General features: G+C 35.7%; 1 protein-coding gene across 3 annotated transcripts; it reads left to right on the top strand.

Moving 5' to 3' along the window:
• The first annotated feature begins 52 nt into the window (after positions 1-52).
• On the top strand, positions 53-17,258 carry c6.2 (complement component 6, duplicate 2). Of its 3 annotated transcripts, none has more exons than XM_087299369.1 (18): positions 53-214; positions 3,050-3,207; positions 3,279-3,435; positions 5,139-5,283; positions 5,398-5,545; positions 5,698-5,830; positions 9,127-9,231; positions 9,311-9,551; positions 9,685-9,807; positions 9,884-10,050; positions 10,464-10,689; positions 11,502-11,670; positions 12,780-12,897; positions 12,980-13,112; positions 13,222-13,416; positions 14,736-14,823; positions 16,569-16,810; positions 16,902-17,258. In XM_087299369.1, the coding sequence occupies exons 2-18, from the start codon at positions 3,062-3,064 to the stop codon at positions 17,081-17,083; spliced, it is 2,718 nt and encodes a 905-aa protein (XP_087155495.1). In that variant the 5' UTR covers positions 53-214; positions 3,050-3,061; the 3' UTR covers positions 17,084-17,258. The 3 variants fall into 3 exon arrangements, with proteins under 3 accessions (XP_087155495.1, XP_087155496.1, NP_956932.3); NM_200638.3 differs by having other exon boundaries at positions 112-214; positions 3,033-3,207; XM_087299370.1 differs by lacking the exon at positions 13,222-13,416 and having other exon boundaries at positions 3,033-3,207.
• The last annotated feature ends 132 nt before the right edge of the window (positions 17,259-17,390 follow it).

Here is a 17,390-nt window from a genome sequence, read left to right as displayed (position 1 = left end):
AGTGAAGAGTTGCAGCTGTAGGGCTTTACTGGAAGTAAAGGGGGATGGAGATATTCTGGACAGAGAGTCAAGAAGGCGTGCTGACAGACAATTCATAAGGGACAGAATAAGCTCCAGAGCAACTGATTCTTGATCATTTTCATGTTTACTTTTATTGCGATTGGACACAAAAGCTGTTCGTGAAAGTGCCACTTTTGGAGGAGTCTGTAATTCTGTGAGTATTCCTCAATCTCAGACACTATTAGCTTTCAGCAATTTGTCTCAAAAATCGTTCAGAGGATATGTGTTAACTTTATTGAATGCTTAATGTCCATATTTTATCATGTTTTTATTCCTTTCTTAAGTAAAAGTTTGCTTCACAATATACTGTTTTACTATTTAAAAGCTGCTTCTGAGATCGAATTTCTCAACACAATCTCTGTTTTCAACCATAGTTTTGCAGTGTCTAAATGTTTAAAATTGTACAAGTTGTACAAACGTCAGCAGCCTAAGCAAGCAAATTGTTAATTCACGTTGCTGATGTTTACAATGCTTACGATGCTAAAAGCATGCTAACGTATGCTAACAATGTGTTAACCATGCCACATAAACGTGCTAGCAATGTGCTACTTCAGACTATAATGATGCTAACCATGCTTTTTAAACACTTTTATTTACATTTTAAATATAGAAATTATAATATTCTCTTTTACAATTGATTCTTCAATCCAGATATCTGCTGAAACTAAAGATAACAGTCTTGTACATTTGCAGTACATTTTACTATGTGTTTAGGCAGGAAATGCAACATATTTATTTACTATTTAAAAGCTGCTTCTGAGATCAAATTTCTCAACACAATTTTTGTTTTTAACCATAGTTTTGCAGCCATAGCCATATCACCTTGCAGCCCAAGACCGGTTACTCGCTGAAGCTAAGCAGGTCTTAGCCTGGTCAGTACCTGCATGCGAGACCACATGGAAAAACTAGGTTGCTGCTGTACGTGGTGTTAGTGGGGCCAGCAGGGGGCGCCCAACCTGTGGTCTGTGTGAGTCCTAATGGCCCAGTTAGCTTAAATGGGACACCATATTGTCAGTGGGCACCGTCTTTTATATGGGACGTCAAGCCTGACTCTCTGTGGTCATTAAAAATCTCATGGCTCGTCTCGTAAAGAGTAGCGGTATGACCCCAGTGTCCTGGCCAAGTTCCCTCCATCAGCCCTTAGACATCATGGCCTCCCAATCATACCCGCCCACCAAATTGGCTCTATCACTGTTGCTGGTGTGTGGTGAGCGCACTGGTGCTGTTATCCTGTGGCTGCCGTCACATCATCCAAGTGGATGCTGCACACTAGTGCTTCATGATTGTAAAGTGCTTTGGGTGCATGGCCACACACAATAAACACACTATAAAAATACACATTACATTACATTAGTGTCTAAATATGGAAGCATGTTTACAATGCTAGAAGCATGCTAATTTATGCTAACAATGTATTAACCATGCAACAAACGTGCTAGCAACATGCTAAGACCAAATCCCAATTCTAGCCCCTAGCCCTTGTTCCAGTTCTCTTTAGCTTAAAGGTGTAGGGCTAAGGGGAAGGGCTAGATACCTCTTCAAACAGACATTTTTCAGGACCACTCTCGAAACCAAGGGGTAAGAAAATTTCCCAGAATACACCAGCTATAACGGCAGCATGGCAGCACTCGGAAGTAAAGAGATCCACAAATTAGTATTTTTGGTCATTATTACAAATTTTTACTAAAAACAATCTTGTTTTAATACATTCATAATGGTGTTTGTGTTTATCCGTCATGCTTTAAAAAAATGCTAAAATATAAACTGCAAAATTTTGCGATATATTATTTATAATCATAACTCCTGTACAGTTGTCCCACAGCATTCAGACACTCGATGACACTGGAATACCCCATCAGAAAAGTCTGGTGACTGGGAATGACCTTTTCACAGTGTCTGCTGTAGTATAGCGCAGTAAAGTTACGATCTTATTGCCCCATTAGATCATTATGCATAATATATGCCTTTAATGATTTCCTGAAGATAAATACCAAAAAATAAACCAACTGGAAAAACTACTTGGGAAAATACAACACACTGATTTACTATTTAAAAGTTGTTTATGAGATCAAATTTCCCAGCACAATCTCTGTTTTCAACAATAGTTTTGCTGTGTCTTAATATGTAAAGATTTTAAAACAAGTTAGCAAACGTCAGCAGCTTATGCTAACAAATAGTTAATTCATGTTGGAAAAGTTTACAATGCTAAAATTATCCTAACAATGTGTTAACCATGCAACAAACATGCTAGCAACATGCTAAATCAAACCATGAATACCATGCTTTTTAAACACTTATTAACGTTACATTTTATATATAGAAATTTATATTTACATTTTGCCATAATATTCTCTTATACAATCAATGCTTCAATCTAGATATCTGCTTAAACTAAAGATAACAACCTTGTACATTTGTAGTTCTATTTTACTCTTTGTTTACTCAGGAAATCCAACTTAGGATTTTACTATTTAAAAGCTGCTTCTGAGACCAAATTTCTCAACACAATTCCTGTTTTCAACAATAGTTTGCAGTGTCTAAAAGTAAACATTTTAAAACAAGTTAGAAAATGTCAGCAGCTGATGCTAGCAATTTGTAATTAGTGTTGGAAATGTTTTCAATGCTCAAAGCATGCTAATTATGCTAACAATCTGTAAAACATGCTACATAAGCATGCTAGTAACATGCTAAATCAGATCTACCTTTTTTTTTTTTTTTTTACATTTTATACACACTTAAACATCCCATTACTCAACCCTGATATCTGCTGACTTAAAGATGACAATATTTATTTATTTATTTATTTATTTATTTATTTATTTATTATAAATTATTTATATATATATATATATAAAAAAACAATTAGCTTTCGTTAGCTAAAAGATTCATTCTAATGATTTGTGTTTGACTACAGACGCCAGTTGTTTATGTATGTCATTGGAAGTTTAACAAACTCTGTGTTTCCCTATAAGCTATCAATTTCCAACAGGCCTTCTTCTCTATGGATTGTACTTGCATTCTCCTTGCCCTACTCTCCACCCTGGCTTCTTTAAGTCCCACTATGGGGTGTTTCTGTGATCATTACCCATGGAGTACCTGGTCCCAATGCACTAAAACCTGTGATTCTGGTACTCAATCACGTTTAAGGTAACAATTATTGAGCATTTATCTGATGTGTAAAGCTTAATGTTGTGATGTAAGTACATGTATTGTTGCAGGGATGTCCAGTATGATGATCACTGGTTTAAAAACAGCTGTTCCCAGCTGTGTCAGATACATGATAATAGAGTGTGTAATGTTGAGGCCTGCCCTATAAACTGCCAGCTGACTGAGTTTGGACCCTGGTCCGAGTGTTCATCTTGTGCCAAAAAATCAGTGAGTAAAACACACACACAGTTTAAAATGAGTTGCTCTGGGTGCTCACATAGTTTTCAGTGTTTGAGTTTTTGCATTCTATTGACTTTTTTCTTTCACATTCAAGAGGGTGCAGTCAATGGAACCTTACTGGCTCAAGACTCACATTGCAGATCTCATTCACATTCATTGATTTTTAGCTGTAAAAAAAAAACAGCACAAAATTCAGCTTGATGTTACAAACTCGTGTGTTGTTACTAGGTATAGTCATAAAATATTCTGCTGTAGGCGAAATGAATCAGAAATCAAAAACAAAACATTTGCAGAATAAGAGCGCATAAGCAGAAAAAGGTCAGTACAGATAATTAGCATAATGCAAACTGCTGTGTATATCCTATAAATTTCCAAATTGCTAATTATTTTGATATATCTAATTTGTGTACTTTCTGCAATATACATGAAGAGACTTTATTTAACTTATTCTATAAATAAACTTATAATAATGAAAAACTCTTTGAAACAACATTATTTTTTATTTATCATCCTTATTTAAATATGATTTACATTTGTCTATAAAATATATATTTCTGTATTTCTCTGGTTATGATCATGCTCTCAATTTTATTGTTATTTTTTTGCGTTACACTGTAAATTGTTTATACACAATAATAAGTTCCTAAAGGCAATACCTAGATTTAATACTTTCCATGCTGAAATTTTGTTTTTCTTAAGCTTATTAATAACAATAAGAAGAATATGTTTCTTAAAGCTTATGATAATCTTAATGATTGAGGCTTTAAGTTTTTGTGTTTGTGTGTGTTGTCGTTGTTGTTTTTCTCTTCTTTCTAAATTTTATATCATTGTATTTTTTCTTCAATGCAGTGACGTTATTATTCTTGTATTTAATTATAAAAAATGCAAACTGCAGATAAGCTGCTTTTTCACACTGACTGACAATGCATTTTACTTCTGCACAGTATGTGGCTCAACTCACTATTGAGATGATCTGCTTTACTAATTTGACTAGAATAATGACTTTTGTGCAAATGCAGCAGTTCAGGGCACATCATATAAGGTCAAACCTAGTTTGATGGCCCGTTTCAATGCAAAAACTCACTTTAGCTTGATTTTAAAGGACACCTATTACGAAAATCTTGTTTTTGCAGTTAGGACAGAACTGTGTGTAGGTATAGTGTGTCCTGATCCAAATCCTATCCCATTTTGAGGCCCACCGCAACATGACATAGGAGTGTGATTTCCCTGCCCACCAAATTGATTGACAGCCGTGCATTAACATGTATTCGAAGTAATATATTCATATCAACAAGACAAGATATGCACAAAGCAACTGGAATTAAAGGATCTGTTCAGCACTCTGTGATCATCAATCATTATCAAATGTGATCAAGAATGAGTTTTACAAGCTTAAAAGGTTTTTAAAACAGTGCATGGTTGTAATGAATTACAGCGATTTACCATCTTTGCTTCATCACTACAGTCACATGTCAGTACAATTATAAAAGAAGACGCTTCTATCCCGGTTTGCGGACGTTAAATCAGGTTAATTTTCTACAACATAACAGATGTCTATTCAGCAGTGTGTATTAAAGTCTATCCTGTCACATTTCCGTGCAAAGTTAAATGTTAAACCTTCAGGAACTGAGTTTGCCACCCCTGCTCTTAACCATGTTGTTTTTCAAAATATTGTGCTGTTTGTGATTTAGTTCAGAATCAGGTCTGTGTTGAGGCCATCTCAGTTCGGAGGGGCCGACTGCAGTCAATCTCTTATGGAGGAAAGAGCCTGTCATCCTTCCAAGGAATGCGGGATTGAGCCTTTGAACTGTAAAGACAAGTTCACCTGTGACACTGGTACATCAGCAACTTCTGCTACATAATCTACTGATCTAGCAAGTTTGTACAGTCCTTCAATGCAGTGTTCTAGAAAACTTGGGACAACCAACTTGTTTTTTTTTGCCACCAAAGGAAGATGTATACATGCTGATCTGCAATGCAACGATCAGAACGACTGTGGTGACAACTCTGATGAGAGAGACTGTGGGCGCATTAAAAGTGTGTGTTCAAATCAGCGGATGTATGCTTTCGTCCCTGGAGCAGACCAGATTGGTTTTGGGTGAGTTACAGATTAAGATCATTTACTTTCTGAGACTGCAAAAAAGCTAAATGGAAAACATTTAGGGTGTTGTCAGCAAAACATCTCTGGATAATCGGAGAATGTGCTTGATTTAAAACTGATAATGATTTAAATTTTAATGATTAAATCAGATTTGATGCTGCAGCGGAGCAGATGAGAGGTGCTGTTCTGGACAACTCGTTCATGGGAAGTAATTGTACTGTAGAAAAACAAAAGAGGAACTTCTACAGAATCTCAGCCAACATTGAAAGATATGAAGTCAAGGTCAGAAAGTACTTTTTTCATGCTTGAAATATTTGAGTTGTCTAGAGTATGTATATCCAAATAACTGGGATGTGTAACATACATTTATAATTATTATTTATGATCAATTTAAACACATAATTACTAATATGGGTCATTTAATAAGTATTGCAAAAAATCTTTATTAATAGTTCTTATAAATGATTTTAAAAGCTATAATTGATGGAGTTTTGGACAGTACATTATCATCTTGCAGTGCCAAATTTGTGTGGGGAGAGCTATTTCTTTAATTTTGTACAGCAAAATAACATAGATAAAAATTTATTTTATGCATTTATGTGAGCAATATTACATGAGTAGCAGTGTGATATGGTTATATATTGACACTGGTGGGAGGTGTGCATTGGCTTGAGGCCGCAGACGGAGTTACTTAGTGCTCCCACCAGTGCCGATATACAACCATTTCGAAATGCTACGAGTGTGATATTGCGTTTATACAACAGTTTGACAGCATAATCGTGTGTATAAAAAAGAAAATCAAACACGGAAAAGTCTCAAAAACGCTTTTGTATGAGGAACTTCTTTCTTACCCCACTCATTCAGTCATCTGCAGCTGACGTCAGAACGGCAGAAACTGTTGCTAGTTGACAAACGTCACTAAAGCTAGTGTTTGAATGATTCTCTAGCATAATATCTAAAGTGATGACAAAACAGCTGATTTTTGCTCAAGGTTTAAAATTGTAAGGATGAACGGCATGAAGTGTCATCAGTCTACAGAAATTTCCCAGTATTTCTCTGTTGCAATCGGGATTTCACAATAATCAACCCCGGAAAAAGCCAGAGCAAAGCAAACACGATCAGTTTCTGTAGTATAAATACAACAATACAAAATACAAAAAATACAACTTTAAAACCTGATTTATAATGATTTGTTCAGCTGCAGTTTGAAACTTATGCTGAGAAAATGCTGTTTTTCTCCCTAAGGACTTATTATGTGGTCTCTGTTGCCATCTTGTGGCGTAACATCAACCGTCACTTTCTTTGGTCTGCTCAGACAGGCTGATGGCGGCCGACATACTAAATCTAATGCTCTGAAAGGATAAATATTTTAAAATATGTGCTATCCTTTTAAATTGCAATCTAAACAACTACATTCTCAACTAAAACAGCATCAAAAGTACATTATTTTGTCCAACAGCAGCAATATTTTTTCAAACTGTAGATTGTGCTCTGCTTGTCGCTGTACAAAGATAAATACACTAGATATAGCATACTGACCCTGAGCATGTGTCAATAGAGTCGCCACATTTGTACGGTGCTCCCAGCACAAATGTCATTCAGCCGCACTAGTCAAGATTAAAGCCAATGTGAAGATGCTGGACTTGCACTGTGTACGTGTGTAGTAACGAGCAAACAAACCATAAAGGCAGAACATTTCAGAGGTAAGATTTTGTTTTTTCACGTTTTTGTATGTTACAAACTTTTGTGCTCAACAAATAACGTTATTGATGATAATACAGTCTCTTACTGCACTGACCATAAGGTAAAGTAGCACCAACTCACACTAAATACTAGACTTATGCTAGTTTTGTTGAATAAAATAAGCAAACAATGTAAATGAAATATGACAACAAGATGCTGAGGTGCCGGAAACTTGTCTTATTGTTGCCTAAGTGAATAGGAGTCATTCACAAATGAATCGCTTACTTCGTTAGAATGAGAAGTGAAAGCAGGAGAGGAGATGTGTTTCAGGACATGAATTAGATCAAATTTAGAGGATAATATATTTCCATGCACACAAACACACACTCTTTGTCGGCGATACCCATGCGATCACTTATGAAGTGATATAAACTTGTAATTTTTGTAATTTAAAAAAATATTTGCATTCGGACCACCGGGAAAACTCCCGATCATATATATATATATGTATGTATGTGTATATATCTTGTGCTCTGGATGGCAGTCCTCCGCTGCACCTTGGTCCCACATTCATTTCCTTGAGTGCTACCTTGTAGTAAAAAGGCGGTTATATTGACACATTGCTTCCATTGGACAACAATAGCATAGGCGACATCTAATGTAAATATCTATGGTCTTTGTATGTGGGCGGAGTAATACACAAGGGTGAAGAGTGCTGTTATTTCCAGAAAATCACACAGCCATCAACCAATCAGATTCAAGAACCAGACCGAGCTGTTGTATAAATATATTTAATTATTGGTCAAAACAATTATCATCTGCTTATAAGTAGTGGCCAGAATTTTTATATTGGTGCTGTATTGTTTTGTCACAAAATTATTACCACTAATCAAAATTCAGTCAGATTTTATTTGCAATTCCATAACAAATCTTTTTATCTTTGGATGTCAAATAAAAGATTTTTAACCTAAGAGATTTCTGTCCTTTTATTAATGTCTATTTATTCCTAACTCTACAGAGTGTTTTATATATATATATATATTTACAATTCTATTTGCTGAAATAATAAAAGAAAAACTCCAGGATGGTGTTATCAAGGCTTAAAAAAAAAAAAGGAAAAAAAGTGTGAGACTGATAACGACAGCCAGAGGAGTGAACAACGTCAAATTTACTCTCAGCCCTATAGACGTTGCTTTAAAAACAACTCACATAAGCGGTAATTTGTTTTTTGTAATTTGACACAAAGATGATATAATACATACATATATGCATATAAATGTTCACGTATTTCATACGTCTTGTGAAAGAGATACATTATTGGTCACAGAAGCTCTAGCATGCTTGCTTGATTCTTAAGGACCAATGAGGTTTAAGCATGTCGCACAGCACATTTGAGCTTGAACAAGAACCAATGAAGTCTGTTCACATGTCAAGCAGACTTAGTCAAACATCCTTTTACATTCACTTGTCAGTGTTTAAAGCAATGGTCTCAAACTCAATTCCTGGAGGGCCACAGCTTTACATATTTTAGTTCCAAATAACCTCCAACTCACACCTGCTTAATAGTCTCTAGTATTCTTGAACACCCTGATTAGTTGGATCAGCTGTGTTTGAGTAGTGTTGAAGCAAAACTGTGCAGAGCTGCGGCCCTCCAGGAATCAAGTTTGAGACCTATGGTTTAAAGACTAAAGATAAAACCTACTTGATGCATATATTAATGTATTTTTTTATCTCAGCAGATGGACAGGAATCTCTCAGATTTGATTAAATGTTTTTTATTTTCAGAACAAAAAACGTTTAGTTTTGGAATGAATGAGTTTGATAAAATTAGGACAATATTTCAATTTCAAATGAACCCTTTTATGACTGGCTTTTTTATTTGATGGCATTTCCAGGTCGAAACCCTTGAGGATTTTCAACCAAAAGAAACCAAATCCCAAAAAATCGATCTGGCCAACGAACCCCTTTACAGGGAAGCAGTGAAAGCATCTCAACAAAAGGTGAAGGTTCTTAAACAATGATGCTTTTATGCCCTATTAATATGTTCACAGCTAAAACAAAGATCTCTCTTTTTTTCAGGACTCTGTGTTTTACCGCGTGCATCAAGTTATTGCAACATCAACATTCAAAGTAAAATCCTCTGACCTCTATTTATCAGATCCGTTCCTTCAGTTTTTAAACAGCCTACCATTGGAATACAACTACGCCCTTTACAGGCATATATTCCAGCTGTTTGGAACACATTATTTCAGCTCTGGGACATTAGGAGGGAAGTATGACCTCCTTTTCCAATATGATCGAGAAGAACTGAAAACCTTTGGTAAGTAGATATTATTATTATCGGATAGGAAGCGGTTGTGGCACATCATTAGTGTTCACTTGACTTTATTGTTTCCCTCTCATTTCTTGCTATTAAAATCAGCATCTTTACCAAACATCTTTACACTTTTTAGGGCTTAAAGAAAGCGACTCAGAGTACTGCTTGTCTGATGATGACACACTCGTCACATTTTTTTATAATAGACATAAACAAAGAAACACTTGTGGAAATATTTCTATGAAAACCAAATACGAAGGTAACAGACATACAAATGTACTATTTACGCAAACAAGGCTTGTGTTTTTAGTTATATAAATGTGTGTCCACTCCAGGGTCAATGGTAAAAGCATCAGAGAGGTGTATCACATCTGTACAAGGAGGACGAACTGAATTTGCAGCAGCACTGGCCTGGGAGAAGAAAGGCGTTTCGCCACAGAGCACTGTATACACAGACTGGATCAAGTCTACTATAGAAAATCCAGTGGTTATTAATTATGAGGTTAGAAAGAGCAACAAACTTAAATGCCCTTTCTGTAAAAACAAAACAAAAGAGGCCATCATGGAATCTGTGATATTTTAATGGTTATAATAGAAATAATACTGGCTTTAATGGCAACTATTTGGCCTTCTATTGGTGCTGTGTTCAAATCAATACATCCTAATGTAATGTATCCCAAAACACACTTGAAATCATCAACATGTGCTACTTTTAATGGCTAAAATCTTTTTTACTACTTACTACTAATTTTAGTAGTGGGAGTCTTCTTCTGTGATGGTTTCTGTTGTTTGAAAATGGCTGTGGATTAACCTGCTAATCATTCTGGCAGCCTTTTATCTAAAAAGAGAGAAAAGAAGAGCAAATCAGCATCAATAAATGGCTCTCAGATTTTAATATGTTTGTGTCTCATCCAGCTTTTGCCTTTAGTGAATTTGGTGCGGGGCATCTCTTGTGCTGTGACAAAAAGACGCCACTTTCACCGGGCACTGGAGGAGTACCAGACTGAATTTGACTCCTGCAAATGTGCCCCCTGTCCGAACAATGCTCGGCCGGCTCTTTCAGGAACCGAGTGCCTTTGTATATGCCAGACTGGAACATATGGATCAAACTGCGAGAAACGAGCACCGGACTACACCTCAGGTTTACGTGCATGCTTTTAAATATTCACATGTGGTATTGACGTAAAATATAAATACCCTTGTAGGCAAGGCAGGTTTATTTATATAGCACATTTCATAAACTATGGTAATTCAAAGTGCTTTACATGAAAAAGACAGAAACGTAAAATAAACAACAATAAGAAATAAAATCAAATAATAAAAATGATTAAAATCCAATAAAAATAGATTAAAATGTGTTAAACGACATGTTAAAAAGACATAATAGTACGATCTGTCGGACGTAGGACAGTGGACATTCAGTAAAGGCACAGCTAAACAGATGTGTTTCAGTCTTAATTTGAATGTTCCTTATGTTGGAGCACATCTGATCACTTCTGGAAGCTGATTCCATCAGCGGGGGATGCAGTAGCTGAAGGCCGATTCACCCTGGTTTGACTGAACTCAATTTGAGACTGAATTTCCAATTTACTCAACCCTAATGGTCTGAGTGATCTGTTTATTATATATAAAACATTGTTAACTCACCCTCATGAGGACTTTTGTTCATGTTCAGAACAAAACTGTAGATATTTTATGAAATCAGAGAGATTTCACTGTTGAAAATCTTTTTTTTTTATTTACACTTTAAAACATTTTAAATCAAAACTATTTAAGCAGTTCAATCCTTAAAAAGTCTTCAGAAGAGATATTATTGTTTTATATGAAGATTACATTATTCACATATAAACATTGATCAGCAAAAATGAACAGCATTTCTACTTGATAAGCAGGAACAAACCTCATTAATTTGTATTTGAACCAATTTTGACACCATCTGTCCACATCTCACAGTTGAAGTTGATGGGCACTGGAGCTGCTGGAGCTCTTGGAGTCCTTGTGATGCCACCTTGAAGAAGCACCGCTCTCGTACCTGCAGCAACCCTGCCCCACAGCGAGGCGGCAAACCCTGCCCAGGCCTTGAAAAACAGGTGGAGGAATGTACCATCTCCATTTTCCAGGAGTAAGTGCCCTGATTTACCTTGTAGGCTACAAGCAGGCTTGTACTGTCATTGTTACGTCGATGAATGTGAATTGATCTAATTTGGGTAGCATGTGCCTGAAGCTAGTCATTTACATTCAGTCTGTCCATACAGTATCTCACACACATGTTGGTGTTGGTGGTTTACAAGGACTCTCCGTAGGAGTAATGTATTTTATTCACATTTCTAAACATAATAGTTTTAATTAATAATTCATTTCTTATTACTGATTTATTTTATCCTTACCATGATGACAGTAAATAATATTTGACTAGATATTTTTCAAGACACTTCTATACCGCTTAAAATTACATTTAAAGGCTTAACTAGGTTAACTAGGCAGGTTAGGGTAATTCGGCAAGTTATTGTATAAAAATGGTTTGTTCTGTAGACTATCGAAAAAAAAGATAGCTTAAAGGGGCTAATAATTTTGACCTTAAAATAGATTTGAAAAAATGAAAAACTGCTTTTATTCTTGCCGAAATAAAGCAAATAAGAATTTCTCCAGAAGAAAAAAATATTATCAGACATACTGTGAAAATTTTCTTGCTCTGTTAAACCACATTTGGGAAATATTTGAAATAGAAAACAAATTCAAAGGGGGCTAATAGTTCTGACTTCAACTGTATGTGTTAAAGTGTTCTCGTAAGAAGTAAAATGCAAAGATAAATATATTTACTTTAGTTATTTATTTGATTGTAACCTATTATTATTATTAATATTATTCTCTCTTCTTGTTTTTGTTTCTTATTTGTTTCCTTTTTTGGTTAATTGTTTATTATTTTCGCCAGAAGTGGGTGGAATGGGGTGGAGCATTAATAGAAAATGCAGTTGGTTGCTTGTCCATAACAGTGTATGCTAGATTATTTCCAACTGTTCAATAAAAATGTAATCACAAAAAAAGAAAAACAATAAAAGAATTGATAAACTTAGTGAACACTTATATCTTCTCAAACATCAGACTTCAAGCTACATAAATATAACACATTTTCTTAAAAATTGTTTTACAAAAAAAAAGTACCCATCTATGAAAATCTACAGAATTATTTGCTAACGAGACCCACTTTTCCTATTTGTCCATCTTTCACAGGCAAAACGTCTGCATTAATGATGATGCCTTTGTGACTGAAGATTCCAGTGAGAGTCGGCTGCCTCCTGGAACTTCTGGCTGTGCAAAACCTCTTCCACCAGCCAACAGTCACTTAAGAGTGCGCAAAAATCACATCACAATGTTTTGCCAAACTCTTTTACATTGTCTTTTAATATCTTTTATATTTCTTATATGTGCAGATCAACAAGCGCCAGTATGACTATGGAGATCACGAGGAGATTATTTGCTTCACTGGATTTGAGTTGCAGGGATTCCAGCTCATTCATTGTTTGCAGGATGGTACCTGGGAGAAACCAAAGGCACAGTGTATTAGTAAGCCAAACAAATGCCTGTTTAATATCTGAATAACACAACTTATGATCTGAAAGCTCATTTTGTCCTTTAACACACTTTGTAATCAATGTAATTCATGTTGTTCCAGAAAAGGTTTGCTCCAAACCCTCTGTGCCTGATGGCATGACGATTAATCCAGACAGAATGGAGTATAAAGTAGGAAGTGACATCATGCTGGTTTGTTTAGAGAGCGGCACGAGTCCTTCAGGACGCCTGTCTTACTCTTGTGGAAAAAGTCTTATCTGGGAACCGAGCATTCCAAAGGACATATACTGCAAAATCGGTACTCATTCATTTTCCTTCGGCTTCTTCTCTATTTTAGAGGTCACCACAGCGGAATGAACCATCAATTATTCCGGCATATGTTTTATGCAGTAGATGCCCTTCCAGCCACAACCCAGTACTGGAAAACACCCATACACAATCATTCACACATAAAAATACACACACACACACACACACATACAGTATGGACATTTATTCATTCATTTCATTTTTCTTTGGCTTAGTCCCTTTATTTATCAGGGGTCATCACTGCGGAATAGTGTAAACCGCCAACTTCTCCAGAATATTTTTTACCCAGCGGATAGAGTGCATATGTTTTACACAGCGGATGCCCTTCCAGCTGCAACCTAGTACTGGGAACACTCTCTCATTCACACATATGTATGAACAATTTAGCCTACCTAATTCACCTATACCAAGTGTCTTTGGACTTGTGGGGGAAACCGGAGCACCCGGAGGAAACCCATGCCAACACGGGGAGAACATGCAAACTCCACACAGAAATGCCATCTTGCCCAGTCGGGACTTGAACCAGCGACCTTCTTGCTGTGAGGTGACAGTGCTAACCACTGAGCCACAATGCCGCCCCAAAATAGGAGCTTACAAAGAATAAATGCCAAACTTGATTTTGATTTACAGCTTTAGCTTCTGAGATGCAAATATGATGCCTCTATTGTGACCTTTTAAAGGTTTGTTTTGGAATGCACTTTTTTGTTAATATATGCAGTATAAGTAACAATTTAAGTTATATGCACTTATATTATCATTATACATGTTATTTCATCATGTTGTTAGTGAACAGTTAGCTTTATTAAAAATGAAATTAAAATATAATACAAGCCTATAAAGACATTCCCAAGAGGCATTACATCATTCTTTGGATATAATTATTAAATTTCCAATCTTTACTTCTAATCTTTTTTCAATTGAACTGCCAGGCTAAATTATGTAGCTAGGTTTTTTTTTTACACAAATTTAATGGATACCTATTATGGCAAAATTAATTTTAGACCACTTTCATCTCTTTACTTAAGAAAATTTCTTTCTCATGAAAAACAATATAAAAAATCATTAGAATTTTTGAATCATTAGAAATATAATAAAAAGTTCACAGGAGACATCATAAGTCAGTATTATGCTAATTTTATATAAATCTTCTAAGCTTGTGCAGAAAGTAAAGGTGTAATTACTAACGACTTGTTTCCACTGATTGTAAACTTCGACCACTGGAAATGTATGGAAATGTATATACAGATATACTGTAATACACACTATATTAAATATTTGCAAAAGCTTAACAGTGCGTTCTTTTCACAGATAAACCCTATGTACCAGACAGCAGCTGCAAACCTGGAGAGATCAATGATGGGACTAAATGTGTTTGCATGACTAAAGAAAGATGCAGGTATGAAGTTTTCCTATTTGTGACAAGTTCATTTCATCATGTTGTTTTCCTTCTCATGAGAAACAATATTAAAAGTCCTTAGAATTTTTGAGTCATTAGAAATATAATAAAAGTTAGTGGTGTAACGGATCACAAATCTCACAGTTCAGATCACATAATGGTTTTTTAGTCACTGATCGGATAATTTTTCTGCCAAAAAGGGAGGAGACAAATGTAATTTGCTTTCCATTTATTACAAAGACAGACCTCAAGACACTTTTGGTTTTTAACAAACAGAACTTAGAACCTGTAATTGTATTAAAAATAAAATTAAGAAATAATCAGCTGGATCAAAATAAATTGTAAAATATTCAGTACTGTGAAAAAGTCACTGATACTACTGCTGTTGCTGATAACAGTAAATGTAGAAATCTAAGATTATCATTTGCACAATCCATATTTATTTTTAGTCTTGTTTTCAATAAATGATTCAGTTATTATAATGTAATTGCTGCCAACAACTCTCATTTTTGAGCGTTGTTAAATATGATGGTGATTTTAATCTTTAACATAAACATCAGTGGTTTTATCCAAACCCTAAACTGTTATCTCAGGATTTCTGTGTTATATGACTGTTTGTAACTTTACAACTAAATCAAAAGACTAAAGCCTGAATCAATTTTAAATTTTAAGTGTTTTCAAACACAGATTTGAATGTAGCGATTCGAGGGATTAATAAACATGCGAATCACTATCATTTATAATTTATGTTGCGTGGGTGTTGAGATCCTGATCTTTTAATGATTAATCGTGCAGCTTACACTGAATGCATTGATGCAGGCTAAACAAGTTAAGACAGAAAACACCTTTCATATCCCTAGGCTCTCTTGTAAAACATAACTGTGAAGAAAAAATTTGCGGTAGTTTATTCAGGATGTGGTGGGTTTCTTAAATGCTTACATACATGCAATTTGAATGACTCGAGAGGCGATCTCTCTACGATTGTCACAAATTTAGGATCAATCTACAAGTGCGGGTCACGTACGTGTGTTTCAAATTGTGGGTTGCGATTCGTTACACTCCTAACAAAAGTAGTAAAAGACCTAAAACACTCCCACATGAAATGGGCAAATAATTAATCCAAAAACATCCATTCATTCATTTTCCACAGTGAAATGAACCACCAACTTATCCAACATATGCTTTACGCAGCAGATGCCCTACCAGCCGCAACCCATTACCAGGAAACATCCATACACTCTCATTCACGCATATACACAAGGGCTAATTTAGCTTATTCAATTCACCTATAGCGAATGTCTTTGGACTGTGGGGGCAACCGGATGACCCAGAGGAAACCCACGCAAACACGGAGAATGTACAAAATCCACACAGAAAGGCTAACTGATCCAGCTGGGGCTCGAACCAGAGACCTTTTTGCTGTGAGGCGATCGTGCTACCCACTATGCCAGCGTGTCCCAATCCGAAAACACCTCTTTAAATCCACCATTTCATTCTATGATATGCTTTCACATGAATTATCACTATATCCCAATTCATTTAGCTTTTAAAAGCAAAATACTAAATCAACTTTATCAAACGCCTTGTAGAAAATCTAACAGCTTAACTTGCCTTCATCATATTTTTTCATATAAAATCATATACAGTTGAGGTCAGAATTATTAGCCCCCATTAAGATAGCTGCCTTAATGCAGTGCTATTTGCAGTTTTGACCATTTAACACTATGTATTTGTGTATCCTGCAGAGGTTACAGAGAAGACTTGTGCGTTTATGACGCTGGCAAGGAAACTGCCATTATGATGTCCCTCTGTGCTTTTCATGCTGACCGTTGTCATGGAGACAGATTATACTTTATGAATAATGGACCGTGCAAAAGTGACGCACGCAGTCTGGACTGGGCCAAATTCAGGGTCAGTGTATCTGAGCAGAGCTCGGTGCAGGAGCCCTGCGGTTCAGACACCTGTTACGAGTGGGAGACCTGCTCAGGTACAGACCGAATCACAAATCCTTACATAATGCATTCTTTCATTATATTCAACTAAAATAATTCAACAGTCTTATTGTCTTTTCTTCTTAGTGTCCAAAACGTGTGAGTGTAAGATGCCCAGAGAATGTCCAAAAGACGGGAAGAAAATATACTGCCTGAAAATCGTGAGGACGCAAACCACAAGAAGCATGAATCTGTGTTTTATGGCTGCAATGAAGTGCAGCAGTATAGAGTTTGAGCTTCAGCATGAAGGCCCTTGCGCAGGTTCTTAATTGTGCACCACTTAAGCTGTAAAAATGTTCACAGATTTGCAGCCATTATTGATTCATATTGATAACACATTGTCATTTTAAAATCACTCACAGCATGCTATAGTTATTTGTTTGTGCATATGGGCATTCTTGATATTGATCTGGAACAACACAATAAAATATAATCGGACATTCAGATGCCTTCTAGTATTTAAATACTCTTTCATCTGCTAAAGTTGAATGTTAAAATAATTACTTTCTGGCATGTCAGAAATAACTGTAAATAAGCTATTCATGTGAATTATACTGAAATGCTTTGCTGTTTTTT

This window comes from Danio rerio, chromosome 21 (assembly GCF_052040795.2).
Source record: "Danio rerio strain M-AB ecotype USA chromosome 21, GRCz13ab, whole genome shotgun sequence".
NCBI lineage: Eukaryota > Metazoa > Chordata > Actinopteri > Cypriniformes > Danionidae > Danio > Danio rerio.
The sequence above is the reverse complement of the archived record's forward strand: the minus strand, read 5'-3'. Positions and strand labels throughout refer to the sequence as shown.

Excerpts from the sequence above, each read along its gene's own strand:
- c6.2 (XM_087299369.1), top strand. The coding sequence starts at position 3,062 with ATGGATTGTACTTGCATTCTCCTTGCCCTACTCTCCACCCTGGCTTCT. Across the intron at positions 12,898-12,979 it reads CAGCCAACAGTCACTTAAGA|ATCAACAAGCGCCAGTATGA; the intron begins GTGCGCAAAAAT and ends TTATATGTGCAG. Across the intron at positions 14,824-16,568 it reads ATGACTAAAGAAAGATGCAG|AGGTTACAGAGAAGACTTGT; the intron begins GTATGAAGTTTT and ends TGTATCCTGCAG.